At 49.7% G+C, this 27,047-nt stretch overlaps 1 protein-coding gene across 1 annotated transcript in view; it reads right to left on the reverse strand.

Moving 5' to 3' along the window:
- Positions 1–348: 348 nt before the first annotated feature.
- Positions 349–27,047, reverse strand: part of RAD54L2 (RAD54 like 2) — a 91,361-nt gene continuing 64,662 nt past the window's right edge. Inside the window, exons 3-22 of the mRNA XM_019753294.2 lie at positions 23,685–23,886; positions 22,616–22,755; positions 22,047–22,163; positions 21,488–21,714; positions 20,536–20,718; positions 20,261–20,394; positions 18,874–19,070; positions 17,447–17,789; positions 16,621–16,798; positions 15,168–15,419; positions 14,830–14,948; positions 13,169–13,287; positions 11,289–11,388; positions 10,376–10,581; positions 9,799–9,971; positions 9,094–9,290; positions 6,575–6,774; positions 5,379–5,468; positions 3,180–3,272; positions 349–1,733 (exon numbers count right to left, since the gene is read on the reverse strand). Coding sequence (XP_019608853.2) covers positions 736–1,733; positions 3,180–3,272; positions 5,379–5,468; positions 6,575–6,774; positions 9,094–9,290; positions 9,799–9,971; positions 10,376–10,581; positions 11,289–11,388; positions 13,169–13,287; positions 14,830–14,948; positions 15,168–15,419; positions 16,621–16,798; positions 17,447–17,789; positions 18,874–19,070; positions 20,261–20,394; positions 20,536–20,718; positions 21,488–21,714; positions 22,047–22,163; positions 22,616–22,755; positions 23,685–23,886 — 4,268 coding nt within the window. The 3' untranslated portion in view covers positions 349–735. The remainder of the gene's footprint in view (positions 1,734–3,179; positions 3,273–5,378; positions 5,469–6,574; positions 6,775–9,093; positions 9,291–9,798; positions 9,972–10,375; positions 10,582–11,288; positions 11,389–13,168; positions 13,288–14,829; positions 14,949–15,167; positions 15,420–16,620; positions 16,799–17,446; positions 17,790–18,873; positions 19,071–20,260; positions 20,395–20,535; positions 20,719–21,487; positions 21,715–22,046; positions 22,164–22,615; positions 22,756–23,684; positions 23,887–27,047) is intronic.

The raw sequence follows: 27,047 nt of genomic DNA on the forward strand, positions 1-27,047 counted from the left end.
CAACTAGAAGGAAACTCGTGGTTTCCATGGCTCTTCTCTCGGGCTCACCCTGATGTTCATATTAATAGTTGCCATGAGCCACCACACTCTGATTTCCATTTTTAAAAAGATAAATTCATTTTTTTTAATTTCCCCCTTAGTCCATCCCTCCCTCCCTCCCTTCCCTCCCACCTTCACCCCTGCTGTTACATACATGTACGTACATACCTAAACACACACACGCACAAACACACATACCTGGTCTGCTTCTTTCCCATCCCCTAAAAAGACTCCACTTCACATGGACTCTCAGTCTGCTCTCCCTGCCCACCCTCCTTCCCTTGCCCGCCCTCCCTCCCTCCCCTCCCCTCTCCAGGCCAAGCTAAGTCATCCGGTAAGGCAGCTCTCTTGGGAGAGAATGTTCCCAAAGACAGAAACGGGATGTGAGCTTCTACACTCAGACGGGCAAGCAAGCAAGCAGACAGCATAAGCAAGGCAGGCAGGAAGAGGCAGGCTGCCCTGCCCCTCCATTCCTGTTCTGGGTCCCTGATTTCCCGCTATTGCTGCTCTGTTGGATTCTTTTTGCCTCTTTTGTTAAACGGCAACAGAGCCTACCTCTAGGGTCAGCCACCCTTCTTTGTCCTCTTCCTTTTCCCTCTTGCCAAGTGCCCTCTTCTCAGCAAGTCCAGATCGCTGCCTTCCAGCTTGGTGGGCAACTGGCTGGGGCCCCGAGTGAGGTGGAGAGGGGCTCTCCAGCTATTCCCCAGTGACCTCTATCACATCATCGTCCTTATCCTCATCATCATTGGAGCTGAACCCCACCTCAGCAACCTCATGAGAGTCAAATGGAGGCACCTGGGACCGGAGGAGGCCGCCAGCTGGGTAGCCTGCATGTGAGGACATGTAGCCTGGGTAGACAGACAAGCCCCGTGAAAGGTTGTTGGGCAAGACAGGGGAGGGAAAAGGCGCAAACATCCTCGGCTCGGACAGGAGTGGCTGTGAGAATGGGAGTGAGTAGCTGGGCAGGAGCCCGGGGACAGAAGGGTTGAGCATGAACGAGGGGCTGCTGGCAGTGACTGAGGTAGCCGTGGAAGAGGAACTGACGGGGCCTGCTGGCACCAGAGGGTCAGTAGTCACTGGAAACACCAGGCGGGCATCTGCCAGCAAATTGGACAGCTGGTAGTAGGACGGGGGACTGCCCAGAAACAGGGAGTTCTCCCCAGCCTGGGAGGTGAAGGGGGCGGTGAGGTTATGATTTAAGGAGACGGGTGGCATGGCAAACCCGCCAGAAACTGGATACCCGTGTTCATACGGCTGCATGGGGGCTGGCAGATGGCCCTTTCGGGACCGCCGGCGGGCTGACTCCTGGGCAGCAGGTGGTGTGACCAACTTGCGCTTGTGGCCCCGTAAGTCCAACACTGGGTGCCTGTCACCACAGGGCTGGCCAGTCACCAAGAGGGAACTATTGAGGCAATGACCCCCATGGCGAGGCTCAGTCCCGAGAGCGGTCCCAGGTACGACGACAGTGCTGTCCACAAGCTGGGTTGGGGGGCCGGGCAGGGCGGCATTGGAGCTCGGGGAGCTCTGGCGGGATTCCCGCGCAGCGGCCACATCTGCGTACTGCTGGAGCTCACTAATGATCTCCGGGCTGTCTGGAGAGACGGGTCTGGCCAGCCCCTCGGGGTCGGGGGCTTTGGGTGATGAGGCACTGTGTCTGCCGTTGCTTGTGGACTCCAGAGAAGGCCCCTGGGAACCTGGGGACAAAATATAGGTAACTGAGAAGCAGAATGGCCAGGAAGACAAGGAGGATATAGAAAACATCCTGTGGTCTTGTGGTCCCCCAAATTCTAATAGTTTGATATCTAAACAACATTACCCAGTCAACTTTTCCATCACAAAGAAAGAAATCCTTTGATGTAGGAAATAAGTCTATCTGTGACAAAACATGTAAGTTCTCTTCAACTCAGTTCGCCAATCTGTAAAACCCTACCGAGGTGAAGCCTCTGAGATAATGGACATGAAACACTAAGTGATCATTCTTATAACTAGTCAGACTCTTTCTGGGGGCAAAGAGTCCATGACCAGGATGGGAGAAACGAAGAAAGTGAAGTTTAAAAAGTAATCCATCCTGGGTTAAAAACGAAACAAAATCCAACACCACAGAATATGACTGGGACAACTGAGAAAACCAAATACGGACTCGATAGTGGGTAACACTATGGAATTGCTGACTTCTTTTTAGGGTGATGATGGCGTTGTACCAGGAGGAGCATGGTCTTAACCTTAGATGTGTGTTGAATGGTAAAATGACAGGATGCCTTCAATTTATAAACAGTTCAAGTTGGAAGGGAGAGAGAGACAAAAGAAAGTTGATGAGAAAAATGGCAGCCATTGGAGCTCGGGGCAGGCTACAGAGGTGCTCAGGGCTGCTCCTCCAACTGTCAGTGAGTTTGAACATTTCCATAATAAAAGCTGGGAACAAGAGCAGTCTAGCTCTCATGCCTCATGGAAGGAGGGTGAATGAGAACCACTCCCATAGAGGGGAACTTGGCACGAGTTCCTACCATGTGAGTGTGCCACACACACACTCTTTGACCTGGCAATCCACCCCATTTCTAGGAAGGAATCCTGTACATGCAGCCACATGACTACGAGCCAGCACTGTCATGGTGGAGCAAAACAATCTAAACGTCCCAGGACAGGGAACCTGGGAACGCTGCGTTATTCCCATCTAATGGCATCTGTGCAAAGCTTCGATGAGGCACAGCTAAAGAAACCATAAGGAATGAGCCCTGAGCTACACTAGTGAGTGAAAAGGAGTAAACAGCATATTATATTAAGCTAGCATTCATTTTAAAAATATGAAGTTACATACATATATTTTTTATACACACACACACCCCTGTACCATGTATATGTATAGAGAATCTCTGGAAAAATAAAAAAACAAACGAGAGCAGCACCTCCAAGGAGCAATGGATGGCTGGAAATATGGTGGGAGAAAAACTTACTTTTCACTTTACCCCTTTTTATACCTTTTGAATAGTGACTACGTACACATTATCTATTCAAAAATTAATTAATTACAAATGAAACTAAACCAAAACCAAAAAATGGATAGATAGGAAAGAAAGGGAGGAAGAAGAGAGAGGAGGAGGGAGGGAGGGAGGAAGGAGAGAGGAAGGGGAAAGCCAGTATACCTGAGGCAGCCAGCCGACCATCCTCAGGGGCCTTTGGTTTGCCAGTTGCCCGGACGGCAAAGATCCGCCCGTCGCTGGTGCGGATGTACGTCCCTAAGAAGAAGCATGAGGAAGCCTGTTAGGAGCGGACATGCAATACTGCCAGCCCTGGAAAACTCCAGGCCTAGGCACTGTGGGCTCACAGCCTCTCTCCAGACACCTGAAATGAAGAGAGTGGGGTGACTGTGCTGTGGGCCCAATATTAGTATTTATTCCACAAACAGTGATTGTGTAACTACTAGGTACCGGTCACTGTTCTAGACACTGAAGTACACAAGACTGAAAATGGCCCTGTCTCATGGCGCTTCACTTCTCAAGGGGGAGACAGACAATCATACCAGAAAATATCAGGAAAGGTTCAGTGTAATGGGGAACTAAAGGGGTGCTGTGAAAGGGAATAAGGTCCTCTGGCCTGGGTCCTCCTCTAGGTCTGGAACGAAGGAGCCTTACTGCCTCAACACCCTCTCTCCCTTGGTAGAAACAATCTTAGACCTGTGTTCCATTTCCATACAGCACTAATCTACCTTGCCTTGTCTTGGGTATGTGTTTTGATCAATCTCCTGGAAGGCCAGGGCTGCCTTTAGGTCAGAGGTCGGTCAACTTTTTCTTAAAAGGCCAGTTAATAAATATTTTTGGCTTTGTGAGCCATTAGATCTCTCTTACAACTATTCAACCCTGTGGCATGAAAACAGTTGGGCTGTTGATTTAAAAAATCTTTATTTATGGACACTGAAATGTGAATGTTATATAATTTTCACATGCCACAAAATATTATTTTTTTGAGTTTTTCCCCAAGCAATTAAAAACGTAAAATGCATTCTTCACTCACAGGTACAGTAACAGGAAGCAGGCTGGATTTGGTCTGTGGGCTGGCTGGAGTTTGCCGACCCCTGCTCGGAAGGCTAGGGAGAGCCCAGTACAGGGTCTGAGTACAATCTCTGTGTCATGTATTTTGTGGCAGCTTTTCCCTGAGCCTAAAGGTACTCTGACCCAATAGAAGCTAGGGCAAAATCTCCTCACTAAACAAAGAGCCTCAGGGAGCCTCGCACAGTACACAGGTTGATATGAAAGACAGGCTGAGAGCGTCCTGACACGGCCCAGCCCAGACTTCTCATCTCCCTCTGGAAGGAGGCGAGAGGCAGTGGACTTTTCAAATTGCCACAACTTCAAAATTCTGTCATGCAACCCAAGTATACTAATTTACCCGATACATTTCGTAGTCGGAGACCTCTCCCCCACTCCAAGCAAGTACGAAAGACGACACAGTCACATACTTAATGGCTTAGAACCCATGCCGCTGCTCTTTCCCTCCAGTTTTGATCTCCCCGTGTGCAGGGTAAGTGCCAGATGTTAAGCGTTGATGGCCAAAGCATTCATTGCCAAGACGTCCCTCTCGAATAAACAAACTGCCAGCTGTATGACACAGCTACCACCTACACTAGATAAAGAACCGGGTGGCCCCCACCCATGAAGTTCCCTTTTAGAAAGCCTAGGGTAACCTAGATAACTGACCCTTGAGGGGCCCTACTTTTTCCTTCCCGTGTTCTAATTCCCGCTCTTGTATTTTAAATTCACCAGTTAAGATTGAACCTGCGAAACCCTGGGCACCCCACTCTTGGACGCTGGTATAGGCAGAGCCCTAGGTGCATGTGCTCTCTCATGACCTCCCTGGGAGGCCCTCGAGCATGCCACGTACCCTACAGGACCTGTGAGTAATAAACCTTGTCTTTTCAAAATTCCCTGATGGTTGCTGCGTCCTACAACCACCATGACCTGGGGAAATGTCTATGGGTTCCCACAAGCAGCTGGGGGCCAGGCGAGCCAGGTGTTCCCAGCCATGACATCACGATTGATAGGCTGACACCAATACAAAACGTGGTATCTATCCAAACCCGCACAAGATTCTCCATAAAAACAGGTAAAATACAGGAATGCAGGGACCCTCGTTCCCTTCTTTTCAGCCACTGACAGATATCCTTTGGGCCCGCCCCAATTCTACCAAGCTCTCAGAAATGCCATTTTCTCATGCTTGCCCCACACGTGACATTCTCCGAGGAGGGTTCCTACCCACCCCCCGCACAAGCCATATGCACTTATTCTGTTTCCCAGCCCAGCACTGGCCACCAGAGCTAGGGGACGGGCCCCGGGTCAGGCTCTCACCTTTCGTCCCACGGATGATATGGATGCTCTCACCAGCACTGATTCTTGCCTGCACATCTGTGGAGCTGTTGAGTCCAGGAATAACAATATCTAGTGAAGACACAGACCTCTGATTTAGATCACACAGGGCCTGACTAAAGAGGGAAGGAAACTGCAGAGGCCACATCCACCCCGTTCCTCAGCAGTTTCCCTAAAGCCTCTCAGTGGAGCAGAAGTTAGAACCGAGGAAGGTGAAGCAAGTAGGACCTATCACAAGTGTCTAGACAAAGAGTTCTATGAAAACAAGGAACTTTTATCTCTTTCCCCGATTTAATTAAAAATTCATGGAGTTTTTGGTTTAGAAAAAGTGGTGGTTCAAATGGTTATTTCTCCGTATTTTTTTCTCCTCCCTCAGCTATTTGCACGTATCTGCTCCACGTCACTTTAGGCTCCCAAAGTGGCCTCGTCCTCTTCCCTGCTGGCACTAATCACTCCACACCTAACTAAAGAATGAGGAGTATTTTCAAGAATCAGCAGAGAAGTAGGTCACAAGAGGCTCTCTTTTTGTTTTCACTCGTTTCAATTTTGATTTTTACAATGGACATGTATTTTCATACCCAAAAAAATCAATTAAGGCATTGTCATTAAAATTTACATCATGAATATTTCTAGATAACAAGATGAAAAATAGCATCATGAAATGTTTCCCTTCCCAACTACTCTGAATCTCAGGACCCATCACAAAGATGGATGGGCTGCCCACCTCCTAACACTGGTCCACCATGCTCAAGCCACATCAAGCTCACAAAGAAAGAAGCATGTGACATTCAGGTCTTCTAATTAAGCAAGGAGGTTGACAGTTGGCCTTCAGACCCAGCTTACCCCACAGTCAGGCAGGACGCACCACTTCCGCAAGCCTCTCAGACCAACCCTCTGTCCCAGTGACATTTCCGCAATCTCTGCAGTGCTCACAGTCTGTCCCACTGACCACATTCGAGAAGACCCAGTTTTGTGTTATTATTCTTAAGGTATTCCGTTAGGGTACAAATTCCTCAAGACCAGGGACTGCTGTCTTCTCTATTTTTACCCACAGTGCCTAAGATATAGTAGTAAGGCCTAGGATACACAAGGTGTTTAATAAATACCAAGATTCCTGACTGAACAAGGTCATTGGAAAAGGGACGGCACCCCTGGAAGCGAGCCCAGGAGCTCCCAACCTGTTGTGGTGACCACCTTCTGCACGAGGACGCCCGCGCGCTGCAGGTAGTTGATTGGGAAGTTCACGGCTGGGTTTGTGCTGGAGGCAGAGCTTACACTGCCTCCCAGGGGGACGTGCCGGGGCATCATGGGGATGGGGGTGGACTGTACAGGACGAACACTGGCCACAGGCTTCTCATCGCTCTTCAGTGTTGGCTGCCTATGAGAGAAAGACAAGCGCACGCAGAGGGTTCGTCACAACAGCCATACTTCCCTTTCTGCAAAGCCTGTAGAGCTTTCCCCATTCCATAGCCTCAGTTGCTGCTCAGAGGAAGATCAGAGGAACCCACAGCCTGCATGTGGTCAATTCAAAAGGCCTAGAGGCAGGACTGAGACAGAACAGAGAGGGATGAAGGCTCTCAGAGCCTACGGAGAGTCAGATGTCAGTGGAATAATACCTTGACGGAGATGGGAGGCGCTATCGGCTTCTCTGGAATTTGGACTCTGTCTACATACAGTAGGAATTAGTTCTTGGAAGAAAGTTAGAGAGCGGCAAAGACGCAATAAAGGAAGAGAAGTTCTTCAGAACACAGTGCACGCTAAGTTGAAGACAAATGGGTGGAACTGTCCCACTCACCCAAGGAAAAGGGCCATGTGATGCCACATGTCCAGGTCATCTGGAGACCATCTGTCCAATTTTCACCATCTTTATTTACTCCCTGAAACTTCAAGTTTCAGTAAGTAATGCAGACACCCCTCTCCCCTCTGCATTACTTTTCACTGGGTTCCTCCCCGGGCCAGTTTCCAAAGTACCCCTCGAGTCACGACCACCAAAAATGCTGCAGCAGCCAAACCGCTGTGCACAGAACACAGGCTTCTAAATGGCACCTGCGCATGGGCAGCCTGAGCACCGGCTGTGCATCTCTTACCACCAACATGCCAGAATGTTAGTTGCCCCATGGTCAATGACCCATTCCTCACGCTTCACTTTCCTTCCGACTGGATGTTGGTGCCTTGAGGAAGCTACTCTGGATTTAAGATTTTTGAAATTCAGTTCCTGTCTGTACGCTGTCTGAAGTCTGCGTCTGTGCTCTTCAGTCCTAGGAAGGAGACCTCCTTGGACGGCTATGCTCTTCCTCATGACTGAAGTACACTTTGGGCAGCCCCCTGGGCCCCGTGCACTCCCACATTCCCAAATAGGCCAGACAGCACAGCAAGCTCACCAGGTCTGGGGCCCATTTCCTCGATGTCTGCCCAGGGTGCTTTGCAGGAACCAGAGGCCCTGGTCACGTATCAGTGGGATTCTTTCCAGGGTTAAGGCAGAAGGGTAACAGGAGGCTGTCTCAAGCCCCCTACTCTGCAGGGGCTGAGGCGAGGAAGCTGGGCGGGAAGGCCTCCTCACATGTACCCAGACAGGACAGGAAGCAGCAGGATCACGGTCTGGCTCATCAAATGCTGTGAGAGGCTGCTGCCCCCACAGGGCCGGGACAGGCGCTGACACAGTCTCCCAGCCCAGCCCATTTGTCACACCCCCTTACCCCCCATGGCTTTTCTCCCACTGGGTTCAGGCTTAGCCCATTCCTACTGTTACATGGAAAAGTCCAAAAAAGAAAAAAAGGGGTGGAGGACATGGGAGAACATTCCCAGGCAACAGCATCTTGGAAAATGACACAGAAATAAAGTCTGAAGGCTTGGAAAGATGCTCTCTACTTGAAAGCATCTTGTACATAAAAAGTAGTAAATTTACTCATCAAAAATTAAGAGAGTCTTATATAAAATCTTACATGGTTTCAGTTCCTTTAGCACCCCATTTGGCAAGTTTTTGTTTTTGCTTTTTTTACATGGACTCTTCATTAGAAAAAAGTTTAAAATCTGTCCCACTCAAATAAAATAATCATCTTTAAATCAAGATAATCGAACAATTTAAAGATGCAAACCACCAATCAAGCTGCTGATCTGTAAGGGCTCTGAGGCACTTTGTCTCAAAATGGAAAAAAAAAATAAAAAATTAAACATAGATAACTGCTCTGTAATTTCTTACAAAGAGCCCCTCTCTCCACTTTGCAATTGGCTTCCATCCTGTTCATATTCTGAACAATTCTAGAAGATGTACTCAAGAAAAAGATTTTGCCCTCAGGACACAATCCCATTAGGAATAGCAGAACTCACTGACTGCAATCCAGGACTCAGAGCCTGGCTTTTACCCTTGAACTTCACTGCAAAGCAAGGTCTAGGACCACGGTGCTACAGACAGGAGGCGGCTCTGTGGGAGGGCCGGGCCTCCGTGCTTTGGGAAGCCACACCTCCTCAGAATCCCAAAAGACTCTCCTGAGTCACGAGGCCAGCAGCTCACTCTTCCAGCAGAGCCACTTAAAATACCAGGGCTGAACTGCTCCAGCACCTCATTCAAGGGCAGAACCTGTCAGTTCTCAGCAGCCAAAGAACAAGTTGCAGTCTCTCCCTTTGCTCACAAAAGGAACCAGGGGAAAGGCCTGGGCCTGGCCCAGCAGCCGACCTCCCTCCCTCTCCAGCCACTCACCAGTTCCTCTGACTGAAGGCGGGGATGCTGGTCAGGCTCTGGTCGCTGGCAGGGTAGTACTGCGCGTACGACGGGCGCGTGTAGGGCACTGACGTGCGCTTGTCTTCCTCATAGCTTTTCTTTGCTGCTTTTTTCTCCGCCTTGGTCAGCTTGTGATCCTTTCGGTTAAGGAGCAGTGACTCATGCTCAAAAGGCTCCTGGGGACACAGGAGGATGTTGATTTAATTACCAGTCTTTGCGCCAACATGACTGATACACACGACCAGCCTTACTTTGAAACCATGAAAGGGCCGGCTGTCTCCAGCACCAGCAGAGCCCGGCTCACGGACGCACAGGCAGCTTTACTGTCTTTCTGTTAAGAGGATAATTGGCAGCTCTCACCTAGCACCAGCTTTAGACAACCTAAGTCTGCCTTCCATATCAAAAGGGTGGGAGAGGTCAGAGAACTCACAGATCACATTTTTAGAACTTTCCATCTCTCTGTGCTAGGAAAACATACTGGCCAAATTATTGCACATGGCTGTGCTCAGCACTCATAGGACCAGACTGGGGACGGGGAGGGGGACGCATGGGACAAGGAAAAGAACCAGTTGAGTTGAAGTCGCTTGCGTGACAAAAGTTCAGACGAAAAAAACAAGCTTGCCAGACAAGCCTCCCTCGCTGGAAACTGCTGGCCTGGAGACGGCATGCATACCAGGATCTTACCTTGGTGATGAGGTGAGGGTACTTCAGACAGGCAAGTTGCAGGACTGGCTCCTTGATCCCCTTTACGTTCAAGGATGCTTGGGGAGCTGGCTCCTTCTCAACGAAATGCAGTAGGTTCTCCACCTCCTTCCGGGTGAAGTTCAGCATGGGATTGAGGTCATCTACCACCCGATCTAGGAGAGAGAAGACATGGAGAAAGTCAGGACATGGCAAAAAGACTGCAAAGGCACAGCTGCAAAGATCAGCAGAGAGAAAAGAGGCCGTAGGGGGCGTAACTGTCACTAATATTGAAAGCACCGCAGGCCATTCGATATCTGGGAGTGAAAGACCAGGTCTGAGGCCCTTGCGAGATGGAGACATCGTAAGAGAAACTTGCATAACTAGCTCCGCTCCAACCCACTGTCAGTAAGTTGAACTCAATCCCCTCCTAAGCAATTATTGGAATTAGAACAAGACGGGAGGAACTGCCGGCTTCCTATGATTGAAAGCCTACCCGTATTCCCACATCCTGCCCCTTGATACAGGAAGATGGAAGCCTATGTAAATGTGCCTCTTCTGAGCCTGGAAGATGGCCTACCTGACATGCCCTGCTTGGAAATCTGACGGTCGTAGATCTTCTTTTCGAGGGTGAAATCAGCCACAAGGCGATAGATGTGACAGGGCTTTCTCTGGCCATAACGGTATACCCGACATACTGCCTGAGCATCATGGCACGGGTTCCAGGAAGCATCAAACACCACCACTCGATTGGCACCGATCAGATTCACGCCCAAGCACCCGGCCCTTTAAAACACAAGCCAACATTCACAGAGCCTTTAGTTTTGAATCGGTTTTCAAATTGGTTTTACCCTCGCCCGACATCATCCTCTTCACCCTGGGCACAACATTCTGGATGATTCTGCTGTCCTGCGGATGAACAGTGCATGTCCTCAAGCACTGAAAAGTACATCCTGAATACCTGCCATGGAAGTGCGTACCAGCTCAGAAAGACCACTCTCCACCTGCCTGTCCTGTGTGAGGCCCCCGAGTGAGGTCACCTGGCAAGGTGTCCCCGGTGTGCTTAGTCTAACAGCTCAAGACAGTGACTGGTTCCTACCCCACCCAGGGCATTGTGATAGCAGTTGGCAGCACAGACTTCAGGCTACTTGGCATGAGACACACAGCGCCATCGGCCTTTATAGCTATATTGCACTTTCTACTTAAAACACTTCCCCATTCATCACATCGTCTAAGCCTCAGAACACTCGTGAGAGCAAAGCTAATTATGACCATTGTTAATAAAGGTCTTACAGAACTTAATGACAAATGTCATGATTGCTCTTCTAACAAAACTAACTTCCTTTTGGTGTCCCCTCTCTCACCTCAAAAACAAGTCACAAACCTGAACAGATCTCTTCTGATGGAAGCTGGATGAGCCTTTGGGGACCTGCCCATGTGGCCAATTGCCCCAAACACAAGCCCTCTGATGTCCCCTCTCAGGACGCACTCACCTTGTGGAGAGAAGGAACAGCCAGGTGGTGAGGTTGCTGGGATCATTGAACTGATTAATGAGCCGCTCCCTCTCAAAGGCAGGGGTGCTACCATCTAGCCCTAGGACAAAAGGAAAACCACAAGAAATGGACAGATGAGGGTAGGGGTACACAGCCAAATCATGGGGCAAATGTCTTTTAAAAACAAAACAAACAATCACACTCCACACTTCACTACATTTCAGATTCTACCCCAGGGACATTCCATGTGTCTACTGTGAGACCCGGGCAATCCAAAACTACCCCCAGGGACTCTCATGTGCAACACAGATTACACACTAAGTTTCTCCCTTTAGTATCTTGGGTCCATTCTAAGGTTCCCAGACTTGAGAATGCATAAAAAGCACCCTGAATATGGAAGCTTGGTAGACACTGGCTCAGGCAACCTCTCTGCCTCAGTCCTGTGAATTCTGACAAGTACAGAAGGACCATGGGCGGGTATTCTGATATGGACGACGTTCCTCCACCTGGAATCTGCACTGTTAAGCTCCTAAGGCTAAGAACTTGCTCTAAGGAGACATAAAAGGAACAGATATGGAGCTGTGGGATGGCACATGTGAATGAAAAGGGGAAGCTCAAAAGGAGAAAAGGTAACTTTCAGTTAAGAAGCAACATGATAAATGAGCAGGGACTACACTTGTCACCTCGGATAAAGCAGAGAAAAGGGCAGTACCACCTGGAGAACTGAATTACTACAGTTGCAGGAAGCACTAGTTTACTTGCCTGGAATTGGAGGCTCTCTCAGTCAGCATTCCAATCTACCTTTCCAACCTGAGCTCCCACAATTTCCAAGTACAGCTCAGTACTGACATATTGGGCAAGTGCATCGTCAGCACCAGGCTCCAGGCCAGACCCTGTGCTGGGGGTCTCCTCACGACCCCCCAAGCCCCATTTCTCTAAACCCTTCCTTTAGGCCAGTGCTTCTCAACAAGGGTGATTTCTCCACCCTCCACCCCACAAGGAACATTTGGCAATGCCTGGACACAACGTTGGTTGTTACAGCTGAGTGGATGCTACTGCCATCTAGTGAGTAGAGGCCAGGGATGCTGCTAAACATCCTACAATGTACCTGTCGGTCCCTGACAACACAGAATTATCTGGCCCAAATGTCAGTATTTGGTCAGTAAGTGCCTGAGGTGGATACTTCTCAACTTTTTTTCATCAATATCCCCTTAAAGAACCTTTTTATACATTTTTTCCTAATTATCCTGCTCCCTCATGTAATTTTAATACCACAGATATATTGTATATGTTCATTTATTCTATGCATATTTGTGCTTTATACTTCAAAAAGTTAAGATTTTTCATCCCCCCAAGAACCAATTTTCACTCCGTTAGGGATGCTGTCTCCCCAGAGAGAATGCAAGATCTAGACTTGTGATCACTCTACTCCTCCCCCTGGAATGACCTTTGGGTCACACTAGCTCTGTATCTTCAAATTCCCTCCGTTTTTGCGAGTCTAGTCCTAGTATAAGTTCCGCCTCCTCCAGGGAGCCTTCTGCAACCATCCTCATCATGATGATTCTGTCCTTCGTAGAACCCATCAGGGCACTTGATTGGTGCTCTTTGGTCTTTGTCCTCGAGCTGCCACATCTCAGATGAAGGCCAGGTCTAGGCCTTCCACTTCTCTGCATTCCTCCGGTCTCACCTAAGCTGCCCAGCCCCCTGTGCAGTGCCTCACACAGCAGCTCACTCTCAGTACCTCCCTGCTCCTTGGCTAATCACAGCTGTTCCTGTGCATTTGAGGGAGAATGGAGTAGAAGAGAAAAAGAGAGAGAAGGAAAAGAAAACCTTAAGCAGACCGTGCCAAGGCTCCAGAAACAGAGCAGCAAAGGACTCACGGAAATAGCTGACGTTCCGGACCCACTTCTGTACTCCTTGGCCCTCAGCACCAGGTAGACAGGGCATCTCTCGTTTCCCTAGGAACTCCTCAATGAGAGCCAAGGTGGAAAGGCTCTGGCTGAAAGGGACAACATTTGGTTCAAAGGCTCCCAGACCCAAAGGAATCTGTTCCCCACCAGGCCCACAGTCGTGTGCAGCCTTCTGATGCTGGGGGCTCCCATAACCTACTCCCACGAAGAGGTAACCCCACAAAGAACCATCACGCGTAGTCGCTCTAGCTCATAATGGGAGCAGAGTTATCTACACACTTACTACCACCGCCCGCTAAAACACTCTTTACCCTATGACTTCCTCAACTGGGAAATTCAGGGGTTTAGCTCACTGCCTAGTACAAATAACATCAGTATTAAAAACCAACACTGGAGGCAGCCGGATGGCTCAGTTGGTTAGAGCGTGAGCTCTGAACAACAAGGTTGCCAGTTCGATTCCTGCATGGGCCACTGAGCTGTCCACAACCAGATTGAAGACAATGAGCTGCTGCTGAGCTTCCAGAGGGGCAGCCGGATGGCTCAGTGGATTAGAGTGCGAGCTCTTAACAACAAGGTTGCTGGTTCAAGTCCCACTTGTGATGGTGGGCTGAGCCCCCTGCAACTAAAGACTGAAAACAGCAACTGGACTTGGAACTGAGCTGAACCCTCCACAACTAGATCGAAAACTATATCGAAGGACACGACTTGGAGCTGATGAGCCCTGGAGAAACACACTGTCCCCCAATATTCCCCAATTAAAAAAAAAGAATACACCAAATACTGCATGTGTTAGCTCTAACTATAGGTCACAGGCAATGCCATGGGTCTCACTAGGGAGACAGAAGCGTTCGGCTGCTTCCATGTCATGCAGACAGAGCCAGCCTCCTCAGAAGTGACCCACAAAACCAGCAGGCTCTCTCAAAATTAGAAGCACTGCTGTCCTCTCATGTGTCACATGAGGAAACCCTCACTCCGAGGCTCCCAAGCCGGGCCCCTGCCATAGCTCTGACTGGAGCATAATCTAGTCAGAACAAAGAAGAAGCAACCTACTGTGTCTGTTTCCCTGAGGAGTCAGGCCTTGATGGGACTCACAGCTCTGGCCAAACTGAGAATGTGACTTTGGAACAAATCACATTACTTATTTGGCCTTATATACAAAGCTTATTTTTTTTTAAAAGAAAAAAGTCAGATGGAAAAGAAGCAGATTAGACCAGGGGTCAGCAAATGTTTTCTGTAAAGGGCCAGACAGTAGATATTTTTTGGCTTTGCAGACCACATACAGTCTCTGCTGCATCTTCTTTTCCTTTTTCTTGCTCAAAAACCCTCACAAAACGTAAACACTAGCTCTCAGGCTGTATCAACACAGGCCACAGGCCAGATCTGGCCTGGGCCACAATGTGAAGTATTGGGCTATGATCTGCAATGTTAGCCGAGGTTTCAATCGTTCTCTGCAGAGAAATCGCACGGGACCAAGAAAGAGACAAAACGCCAAGGTCCTCCTAAGAAGCTCTGGGCTGCAGAAGCATGGAAAGAGAAGAAAAGGGCGCTGGTGTGACCCGACAGTCTCACTGCAGGGGCTGGGTCACTCTGACCAGAGACACACAGCGTCACTTGGGAATTCCTCTTCCTACCTGAACACGAGGATCTTGTCCCCAAGCTTCACACTTTCCTCAATCAGGTGGAAAAGCAGTACCATCTTGGGAGAATTCTCTAGGACTCCAGTCTGGTAATTAGTCAAAAGTTCCTTGGCCTGCGAGAGAAATGAGGGAGCTTGGAGCAGGCCCACAGCCAGATCACTAGAAATGAAATTCTCTCCCTCCAAGACGGCAGCTCACGGGCGCAGCCTTTCCAGCTTGCGGCACAGACCTCGGCAGCACGGTGCACTGTGCACCGCCACCCTCTCCCCACGCAGGCCTTCCACACCCCTCCTCAGCAGTGGGATGACCACAGAAGCACCCGCTTCACTCACCCATTCATACGTGACAATGTTGTTGCCTCTCTCCTGGAAAGGGCTGAAGCCGACCCCTTGGAGAAACTTGCTATTGGTTGCCTCTCCCATCGCGGAGGCCAAGGCGCTGTCCTCAGCCTTGCCTTTCGTCCCCTGTGACGGGCAGCGGGCACTCGTCCCCGCTGAGCCAAGCTCTTCCACGTCGAGGTCCTGCTCGTTGGCCAGGCTCTCCTTCTGAAGGGCTTCATACAGCACGTCAGGGTGATTCCAGATCTGAGGTTCAGTTAGGGGAGAGGTGGCACCGGGCAGAGAACAATGCAAGGGTGTCCCAAGGGGTCGGGGCACACGCACAAACACACACCTCCCACAGCACGCACTGTCACACCCCAACCCCCTCGTGGCCAAAGAATCTGTACATCCCGCCTTCGCTAACCGTCTCTGATCGCCACGACACATGAATGGGAGAGTTACTAGCAGGGTCCTGCCAGTACATGGCGCACAAGCAAACAGGCTGTGTCACAGCCATGCGTTCTTAGTCTTATTCAGTACAATGTGCCAGTATCACTGTGTGCTGCAGTCAGCGACTGCATGAAACAAGACCAGTCTCTCCCCATGGACAAATGTATCTGACGTCTACACGACCGACCATAAGTCATTTTGGGGGCTACTCCTGGCAGGAGTTGAGGTTTCCTGGGGAGGGAAAAGGGGTGGGTAGCAAGGGTGCGTGAGCTCTGCAGCACCCTCACAGACCATGTCTGCTTTAGATTCCTGGCCCTGGTCTCTAGGGCTGCGGCTACAAAAGAAATATTCTGAAACTCCGTCTGCCCCCAGACACACACCTTCAGCTGACTTATTAAAGCAGTGGTCAGTCGGGCATAATGCCCAACAGATCAGCTGAGAGCTGTCAAAGAAACAGGTCCCTCATGAGGCAACCAGGAGCACTTGGCCAGATCAAAGGAAAGCCAGGGTCCATCAGTCTGTTCACAAGGCTTAGTGCTGAAGACAGCTGGGCCTCGTGTCCCCAAACCACCGGAAGCATTATTGGGATGAACGAGATCTCCATCTGACTAGGTACAGAATCCAATGGAAGGCGCCCCATATAACCTGTTTAAGCTCTATAGTTCTTGCATCCTGATCATGCTGCCAGTCAAAAACGCTGCCCCACAATGTTCCGCCATCACTGCCTTTTTCCAAGTGAAAAGAATCAGTGAGAAAGGAAGTGATTTCCCAAGCTTGGTATAACAAGTTGTGCGGCTGCACAGAACCACAAGGGGCACCATGTGAATTACTGCCTACAAGTGGCACCCTCGGGAACTGGGCAGCAGTCAGTCAGCTCTCCCTGAAGCCCCCAGTCCTCCAATGCAGTGAACCCAGGTGGCCCCTGTGACTTTATTCTTCCTTCCTCAAGGACTCCCTCGGGACCATGGGCTTCCTTAGTCGATATCTCGGCATTATTCCCTGCGGCTCAACACACCTTGCAGCACACACAGAAAGCCTTGAGGGGGTTCAGCCCCAGCCAGCCACTGCTGCCACAGTCCCGGAAGCGGTCCATGAACTGTGTGTACAAATCACGCTGGATCTTGGAGAGCCGCACCAGGATCACATTTTCCTCCTTGGCAGGGAGATGAATCTTCAGCACGGTGTGGCCTCTCCTACAAAGGTCGAGGTCAGAACTGACAAGGCCGTGTGGCCAGGAGGGGTCAGTGCAGGATAAAAACCCAACCTGCGTTTCTGCCGCACCTCCCTCAACACTCAGCAGCCTTGCTACGAGGACTGGACCAGCAACCACGAAGAAACTCATTTTAAGGATGAAAACTAAAGCAAGAGGCAGAGTGACTCGCCCCAGGTCGCTGACTAGGTGGCAGGTTCTCACCCCGATCCAGGGCGGTTTCTCTAAGCTTTCTCCACACATGCCATCTTAAGGAAAAACAAGGGGACTCCTTTAAACTAGCCTATGCGACATGCTGAAACAGGCGAGGCCATGCCCTTGGGAACCACCACTTCCACGCTTTCGCCCAAGTCACAGAACGCTAGCTCTCTCTCGCTTCTCAGCAGGTAAGGCAGGTATCCCTGGTCAGCAGGTTAACTGGAGAGAAGCACTTCTAGGCCAAACTTTCAGAGGATTCAAACAGTGGGTATCCATCATCTGCTGGCTACTCAGGAAAAGCTAGAGTAAAAGGGAAGTCTGACTACTGCCCGAGCAGGAAGGGGCCCTCCCTCTGGCACAGTTCCCCTTCACGGTAGCTGTGGCAGGCTCGTTACCCCAGGGGCTCTCGGAGGGTTCGGAAAGCAGGGCTCACCTCTGCACAAAGCCCTCCAGGAGGCTGTGCAGGACGTGGCTCCGGTACCGCATGAGGCGCACGTCCTGAGGCGTGCTGTCAATACACTGCCCGTTCAGGATGGGGCGTTCAAACATGTTGCTGAACTCCTGCCGGGTGCCGAGGAAGTCCGGGCGCACAAAGTCCACCATGCACCAGTACTCGATGAGGTTGTTCTGCAGGGGGTACCCCGTCAGCACCACCCGGCGACGAGAGCGGATGTTCTTCAGGGCCTGCGAGGTGCTGGCCTGGCAGTTTTTGATGCGGTGTCCCTCGTCACAAATCACCACATCAGGGCCAGGGCGGCACAAGGCCTTCTCAAACTCTAGGGAGGGAAGAGGATCCCGAGTCAGAGGGTGAGAGGGCCTGCTCTTAGTCAACAATATGAGAAGGAGGGGTGCACCCTGGAGGAGACAGAAGAAATGAAGGAAGCAGGAAAGCAAGAGTCAGCCCCCATTGGTGAAAGGGCGCCAGCCATTCCAGCTCCTACACATTTTGTGACACGTTAGCCTGGCCTGTTGACTCCTGACGTAAATATCTGTTTTCCCTCTCTTTTCCTTTTCTTTTGCCCCCGTTAGGCTAAGAGTAAAACTGACTCGCATTCCTAGGGCTTATAGCAACTGGGCAGCAGAGAGCATGACTTTATAGAGGACCAGCCTAGGATTAAAAGTGAGTCTGGATGAAACTGATAGGAATAATCCAGACACTTCAGTTGGCTCTCGTCAGTGTCGCAAGTTGGCGCCATCTGAGGGCTGGCTGGTGGGAGCTAAAGGAAGGTCTTCCTGCAGTTATCGAACCAGTCATTGCTAACAGGCAAATCCACCCCAACTCTACAACAGAAGCAAACTTAGAACAAACATAACCTCACAGATGAAGAGACCTATAAAATAAACCCTAAAAAACCTGTGAATCCTAAAAAACCTTTCTTCCCCAAACAGGCAAAGGCCCCTTAGGAAAGGGAATAGAACTATGAGAGGAACGGTTTTCATGAAAAATACTGAGATAAATTTTTTTTATTAATTCACAAACATTATTATTGTCACTCTGTATATCAGTGACTGAAATACTTCATATATATTTTCTTAAGGCTGCCTCAGAATATCTCTAGGAAGTGGTAAGGGGAGCAGTTTCTCTCCGAACTATTCAGAGAGAAACGTGGCCACATGGCCAAGGGAGTCTCCCTGGAGCCAGTCTGTGTCCTGGCCTAACCAGAAGCCCACTGCCTGCCAAGAAAGCAGTACCTTCGGAGAGCCAGAAGGTCATCCCGCCTATCTTGGGGACCAAGATTTCTGGTTCAAGACGACACAACTCACAGTAATAATGCTTCACATGTGCCCAGGTGCCATTGCAGACACTACTTCTTTTTTCCTGAAACACCGCTAAGAGCATTCTCGGGACGGGCTGCCCACCTCTGCGAAACTCCTGCTGTCGGTCTTCCTCATCCAGATCAATGATGACGGGGTGAGAGCGTTTCTTGGTTTTCTTCGGTCTCCCTGTGGCAAAGGATTTCTTCAGGGTGAGGAGCCTGTACATTTCGTACCCCATCAGCATCACCCCACCCTCTGACACCCAATCAGCCATCACTTTAGCACGAGCCGCCGTTGTCCTGCAAGAGTGAACAGAGAGAAAACGTTATGGCTCCCACGGCTCCGCAGGAAGAGCGCCTCCCAATCAAAGCTGTGCTGACGTACATTCAGAACTCCTGGTGGCCACAGACTTCATGCGGCAGCACCACAAGGACGGTCCCAGCATCCTGTCCCTGCACTGAGGATGGACTGGATCGCTGATGATGGTTCAACAGCAAAAACCAGAAATTCAATAGCACCAGGCAAGCAAAAGGGACAACCCCCTCGGATGTACATGCGTGACTACAAGTCTATATTTAGGGGAGAATTTCAAGTTATTCCTATAATAAATACAAGATACTAAAAGCCAGGGCAACATTCTGCATTTCACCTGCCCAGCCTCCAATGAACAAAGAGCCGAGGACAGGCAGGAAAGGAGAAAGCAGCAGGGACCAGACGGCCCTCAGCACAGTCCCTTCCCACCTAAACAACTGAGCCCTGGCTGCATTTCTACAACTGCACGTGGACCAACAGTCCTGAAATCTAAGAAAGAAGCACAGGTAATCAGCCACCTGTGGGGCCACTCACAGTCTCCTCATTTTGATGAGAGACCAAGCATCACAAAAGGCAGCCCCGGCAGAAAAGAGTCTGCCTTCTCAATATCCATGCCAGGAGGGGAAAGGCGAGCGTGGACAGCTGGCTTGGACCAAGAAATAGCTTGAGGTGTTTGGAAATCAGGTTGATAAGGAGTGGGAATAGAAATAATTTTATTTAAATCTGAAACAAAAAACAGTTTGCACCTTTCAAAGCTTGGAAGTTGCATCATTAAAGGTTCAACTGTAGATTGGTGCTTAAAAGAAGAGACTAGTAAACTAGCTGCTATGAAAAGAGAAATGTAAAAGGTGAAAAGTTAGAAGATGGAAAGTTTCATTTCGATCATATTGAATTTTATTACTGTCCACATGGAAAAATTTGACCATGCATGTAGAGTTTTCAGGATATAAAAGCATCTTTAAGCAGAACACAAGTTGTTTCCCAGGCTACGTAACTCTGACTTTACTGAAAAGCTAGGTAGAGAAAACATGAGTAGCAAGAAGAGAGACAGGGACACACCCAGAAACCACAAGGATCTGAGAGGACAGAGCACGCACCCAAACAGACCGCCTTGTCGTCTGCACCCCGGTCAGAAGCCTAAAAGGAAAAGGGCAGAGAGGGGCGGGCGGCCACCTACTTGTGCTCCTCATTCAAGATGTGAACTTTAAAGAAGCGAGGCTGGACTTCTTCAGGCTTGTTGTCGGCGGGCAGGGCTTCAGAAGCGGGGAGCCACATGTTGAACTCTGCCAGCCAGTTCTGAAGAGTATTAACCTGTCAGAAAGCCAAGTCCAGAAAGAGAGTTTTAAGGACGCAGCTCAGCACTGAGCTCCCCCAGCTTCTGAGTGCCGCGTGAGGCATTAAGCCAAAGCTCTTCGGCGGGTGGCTAAGTGGCGCCGCCTTCCCCACTCTTACCGGCACAATAGCAAGGACGGTTTTGGCTGGCGTGTGGCGGAAGAGGACGTCCACGAAGGAGATCACTTGCAAAGTTTTCCCGAGACCCATGCTGTGCGCCAGGATACAGCCGAAGCCGCTACTGGTCTTAAACCTCTCCAGGGACTCAACCAGATTATCATACAAGAACCGGATCCCGCCAATCTGACAAGGAACACACAGAGACAAATGTCAGAAGGACTGGAAAAGAGCAGGGCTCTGGCTTTGCTCACGTTGGAATTACGTAAATGAGCAGGCATTATACCAGACAACCGGTGTGCACAGCCACAGAAGTTTCCCTGGACCCTGACTAGTCTACGCTGGTGACAGTCGTCTTGGAGAAAACAGAAGAACATTCACCTGGTACAGCGGCCCATCCCAGGCCAGCATCTGCAGTACCAAATTCCTGACGGGGTCTTTCCCTCAGCCTTGGTCGGGCTGCCCTCACCATTTCACAAGGGGTAGTTGTGAGTGTTAGAGTTCTTATGTTGAGTCAATCTCTGCCTTCCTGGAACTTTCATGCACTGGTCTTGGTTCCCAGCTCTGGGTCAACACAAACTGTTCTGCTCCTTCCTGTCAGAAAGTCCCTCAGACTTCCGCCTCTCACATCTCTTCTGGAACCCCTCCTAATCAAAGCACTGCTCTCCAGAGGGCATCTCAACCAGTCTCGCAGATCTCACAGAAGGAGGCTCAAGATCATTAAGTCAAGAGAGCCCGCACCTTTTACATGACAAGGCAGAGCGGAGGCTCGTCCCTTCCCCTGCATCGGGCATCCTGAAGCATGAGCTGCCAGGAAGAAGGACCTGGCCTGTGCCAATAGCTGCTCGTGGTACAAAACAAGTACTTCGCAGGCTGCAACGCCAACAACCAGCAGCAGGCCATGTCCCAGCCAGGAAGCTGAAAGGCAGCGCAGAAGTGTCCCGGTTTGCTGTACCTGATGAGGTTTCACTGCCCGTGCCAACTGCGGGGCCAGGAAGACGTTCTCCTCCTCCGGAGGGTGGTTCAGGTTGACAAGGACCCGCCCCAGAGCATCGCGCTGGTTTAAGACGTCATTCACATGGGTGCCGCCCTTCTCCTCCTCCTCGTCGTCCTCGCTGACAGATGCACTGCTGTCCACAATGTGCAGAGCGTCCTCCTCTCCGGAGCTCAGTTCGATCACCTCTGAAACAGCCAACAAAACAGAACGAAATCAGACCCCAGGAGCAGAGGTCACTTGCTGCCCATTGTTAGAGAAAAAGAGCGTGGACACAGAGGTAGAACTTGTCATCACTTATAAAAATTTTGATTCTTATTATTTCTGTCTTCTGGTTTCAAGTTAAGACAAGGGGAAAATCTTAAATTTGCTAAGAAGACTCCGGGAAACTTGTCAGAGGAGGACCTGAAAGTGCATGAGGAAGGACTGATGCTTTTCTATGCAAAGGCACAGCTAATCTCTCGGGGTGAACACGGGGTGGGGTCAGGAGCAAGAAGGGGCACCTCTGGCTCGATCTTACCATCTCGACTGCTTTTTTCATCCTCACTGCCACTGCTACTATCCAAACAAATGACTTCCTGGGCCAAGACCCGAGGGGGCAGTTGGGGACCATCACTTGCTCTTAAGACAATTTCCTCTAGGAAAAGAAAGATGGAAGGCAATGTCAAAACCACACGTATAAAACATATTTCCCCAAATCATTCTCCATCCTGCCTCCTTTTTGCTCTCAACAGGACGATCCCCTGAGGAGAGAAGTTCGAGGGTGTCTCAAAAACCTAAGCTCTCTTTCAAAATCCCCTCTTCTCCACTGGTTCTTCCTAATACCCTTCCAACCACTAGAAAAGGTCCCAATCCCTTGGTATGTTAAGATCCAAAGTTAAGGGGGGAAAAAATCTAAATAAGATCAATTTGAGGAGTACATTTTTTTATCCATCTTAACTTTTGAAATGAGATCCCTCTGATCGTGTGCTCCCAAGAGGCTGAATGACTCGAAAGGATTCCTGAGAGGCACGACCTTACGCCAGGTCTGTTATGCGGAGCGCCTCTGCTCCTGCATACAGAGCCTTTCCTGCCACCTCCACTGCTTACCGGGAAGAAACTCCAAGGGAACGGTGGGAATGGGGGCTGCGTAGTCCTTCCTCTGCTGCTCTAGGCGTTTCCTTCTTTCCAGCTCTTCCTGTTGTGCTGCTTTGGTAACTGGCTCCAACTGGTCCTCCCGGAGCAGCTTTCTAAACATTAAAAGAGTGAGCACTTGGGTTCACTTGAGATCTGGGCAATGTAATGGCAAGTTAAAGAGGGAAATCACCACTGCGGAGCTCAGAGAGCTGAGGTGACAGGAGAAGCCACATCAGTCCCACTAAACCCATGCAATGCGCAAGAGATAAAAAGCGGGGGGATTTCCAGGCTCAGGTGGCTCTGGGCTTATATAGTTTTCATATCACTTAACTTCTTGACAGATGCCCCTGCCGACAGACACATCTCTGCACATAACAGATCAAGAGTGAAACAGAGTAAAGTGTGGGTCACAAAAGCTGAAAAGCAGTATTGAAACACAAAGTTGGTACATGGGAAAGTAGGATTATGGATGGTTATACATCCTTATTTCCCAAACTTAAGAGTAATATTTTTAAGTTTTTTTTGTTTTGTTTTGTTTTTTAAAGGATGAGGATAGGAGGAGAAAAAGATACCGTTCATCTCCTTTCAATAGCAAAATTGGTATTTGGTAGAAGGAAGGGCGTTGGGGATGTGGGTAGTGAAGGAAGTTCACATCTGCTGATTTCCTGGCTCAAGGCAGAAGCCCAGCTTTGGACCACATAGCCCCTTGCCAGCTGAAGTTGAGTTCTAAGAAGATGAGAACGCAGATTCTTTTATCTCCTGTTTTAAGGCATAAAGAAGAAACAGTGTCCAACCAGAGCACCCTATCATCGCTGGGCGCCCCAAGAGAGTGGGCCAGTCCCCAGCAGGCGGGGGGCGCCACCCTCACCGGCCCTGGATCCTCTGCCAGCCCAGCTCAGTGGCCCTGAGCTCATCTTCACTATCAACTGGGGGCACAGAGCTTACACGTCTGTCCTACGGGAAGAGGACTCTCCTGCTCCAACCAGTCCTGCTGTCGACAGCCTTCAAATGAGGGTGATACCTCTACTCCCTCCCTCCTCACCGTATGTTTCTCCTCATGTGGGAGGGCTTCTGAGCTCTCTTCTTTTTGGGGTCCTCGGAGGCGAGGCTCTTGCCTTGGTGGCGCCTACGCTGCTCTGAAGGCTCAGACTGAGATGAGGTAGTTGAAGTGCACCGTGGCGGCCGCTGCCCATCTTCCCCCAGCTGGGCGCACTCAGTGCCACACATGTCTTCCAGGGATGGGTCTGAAAAGACAAGGGGAAAGAGGTGCCAGGGACCAACTTTTACTGGGGGGAAAGTGGGTTTGGATGCCAGACACACCTGGGTTCAAACCTCAGCTCAGCGGCTTATGAGCTGGTGATCTAAGGCAAGGGACGTACATCTGTCTGAACCTCAGTGGTCTTCCCTATAAAACGAGGACAGTGATGCTCACAGCAGAGCTATTGCGAGGACTGAACAGTGCATGTGCCTAGCACTAGCCTGGCCCAGGATGGGCTCACGAAAACTGACAGCCATCGCTCTTGATATCACTTAGCACTTAGATCAGAGTGAGGCAGCTTCATGGCCTCAGACTGCTCAGAGAGGGACAGCTGGGTTCCAAACACAGCTCACACTCACTTGTGTGACTCCAAGCAAGACTCATCTGCCAACAGGGAAAAAACTCCTCCTTTCAGTGTCTTAAAGTGTTCACTCATTCAATTCACCAAACATTTAACTTAATGAGGGCTTACAGCATGGCAAGCACTGCCTTACATGTGTCAAGGAATATTTATAAGACTCCTTCCCTTCAAGGAGTTTGTTTTCCAGACAATCAGATTAAAAAATTGGCAGAGGGGCCAGCCCAGTGGCTCAGGCGGTTAGAGCTCCATGCTCCTAACTCCGAAGGCTGCCAGTTCGATTCCCACATGGGCCAGTGGGCTCTCAACCACAAGGTTGCCAGTTCAACTCTGGTAAGGGATGGTGGGCTGTGCCCCCTGCAACTACAAATGGCAACTGGACCTGGTGCTGAGCTGCGCCCTCCACAACTAAGACTGTGAAAGGACAACAACTTGAAGCTGAACAGCACCCTCCACAACTAAGATTGGAAGGACAACAACTTGACTTGGGAAAAAAAGGGAAAAAAAATAAAGGTCTGGAAGTACACCCTGTTCCCCAATAAAGTCCTGTTCCCCTTCCCCAATAAAATCTTTAAAAAGAAAAAATTGGCAGAGGACCTGAATAGACAGTTCTTCAAAGAGGCCAACAGACATATGAAAAGATGCTCAACGTCACTAACCATCAGTAACGCAAATTAGAACCACAATGCGGTATTACCTGACACCTGTAGGATGGCTATCATTAATAAATCAAGACACAAGTGTTGGTGAGGACATGGAGAAAAGGGAACCCTCATGTCTGTTGGTGGGATGGCAAATTGGTGCAGCCACTAGGGAAAACAGTACCTTATGATCCAGCAATTTCACTTCTGGGTACTTATCCGAAGAAACCCAAAACACTAATTTGAAAAGATATATGCACCCCTATGTTTATTGCAGCATTATTTACAATAGTCAAGATATGGAAGCAAACTAAGTGCCTGTTTGCCCGTCAATAGGTGAATGGATGAAAAAAGATGTGGTACATATACATAATGGAGTGTTAATCGGCCATAAAAAAGAATAAAATCCTACCATTTGTGACCACACGGATGGACCTAGAGGGTATTATGCTAAGATAAGTCAGACAGAGAAAATACCATATAATTTCACTGATATGTAGAATCTAAAAAACAAAATAAACAAACAAACAAAACAGAAACAAACTCATAGATGCAGAGAACAAACCGATGGTTGCCAGATGGGAGGGGGATTAGGGGTGGGTGAAAAAGGTGAAGGGAGTAAGAAGTACAAATTGGCAGGTACAAAATAGTCACAGGGATGTACAGTACAGCACAGGGAATACAGTCAATAACATACAATAACTACGCTTGGTATCAGGGGGGGACTGGACTTAATCGGGGGGATCACTTTGTAAGTTACAGAAATGGCGCACCACTATGGTACACACCTGAAACTAATATAATACTAAATATCAACTGTAATTTCTAAAAAACTAAAAATAATAAAACTTATGAATTATATAAAAAAAATGACATGTGCAAACTGCATTTTGCTGTCATTACACACACACACACACACACACACACACACACACACAGGTTGTAGACATCTTCATTCTAAGCTTCTTCACAAAATAGCGCTGTTGCCTCTCTGCCTAACACACATTTGAGCATCTGCTATGTACCAGGCCCTGTGCCAAGACACAATGGACTGGTCCCCATGGGGAAACACACATACAGTGAGGTGAGCGCCTGACAGCACAACATCTGGGGAAAGGACCCCTAACCCAGCCTTGCTTAGGGCTGGGTATCGGGGCGCTTCCTTGGGAAAGGTGGGATCTGGATTTGCTCTACTAGAATGGGTAGGTACCAGCTAGTAAAGGAAGAAAGGAAGAGCATTATAGGCAGATATAGGAGCACAAGCAAAAGGAACAGGGACTTTAAACAAGGTGGAAAAATTCGGAAAATACATGCAGTTCAATATGGGCTAAAATGAGTAAGCAAAGCAGCAGCAGGAAGGGCTTTCTAACCCAACCGCCACATCCCTGTCACTGCACAGGGTCCCCTCTCCAAGGCAGACTTAGGTGTAGACCCAGGATCCTTCCCGAATGTTGGCCAGAAGTCAACCCCTTCCTGCGGAGGACTGCTTCCCAGACCTCTTCTTCCTAGTATCGCCATCCCACTGCCTGGTGTTTGGGTGGGGAGGGAAGCTAATGTGGCCAGCGTCAAAGTGGAGGCTGGAGGGCGCTAGCTGGGTGTGGACGCGTGTGCACGCATGCACACACACTCACACGTGAACGCCCAGAGGGATGCACTGCTCTGCAGCAGCACGGAAGCATGTTCCTTGGCTTCACACTGAGAGACCACTGAAGGTTTCAGGGAGATAAACTTTGCTTCTGGAAGAGCAGCGGGAAAAAGCCCAGGGAGGCACCAGACAGGGACTGTTCACGCTGGGACACGGCAACGCCATTAACATGAGCGAGAGGCTGGAACACGAGCCCCTCTCTGTTACCACTGGATCCACAGCAGGCCTTTCCCAAAAGGCCGCCCAAAGACAGGGAGTCTGGGTGGCAAGAAGCACTGGGGATGCCCCATGAGCCTGGCGCAGGGACATGTTCACCTGCTGAGGAAGAAGATGCCACTGCTCGTGTGTCCGGCCAGGCGTGAGAACTCAAAGGGACGCTCCAAAGTGCAGCTGCAAGTCTAACTGCTCTTCCAAATTCCCTACCTCCTCACACAGTCCTCTCCCATGTCCATCTGGAGCACGACAGGAGAGCTCAACAAGCCGTTTCCTTAAGAACAATCGGT

This window comes from Rhinolophus sinicus, linkage group LG10 (genome assembly GCF_036562045.2).
Source record: "Rhinolophus sinicus isolate RSC01 linkage group LG10, ASM3656204v1, whole genome shotgun sequence".
NCBI classification, from domain to species: domain Eukaryota; kingdom Metazoa; phylum Chordata; class Mammalia; order Chiroptera; family Rhinolophidae; genus Rhinolophus; species Rhinolophus sinicus.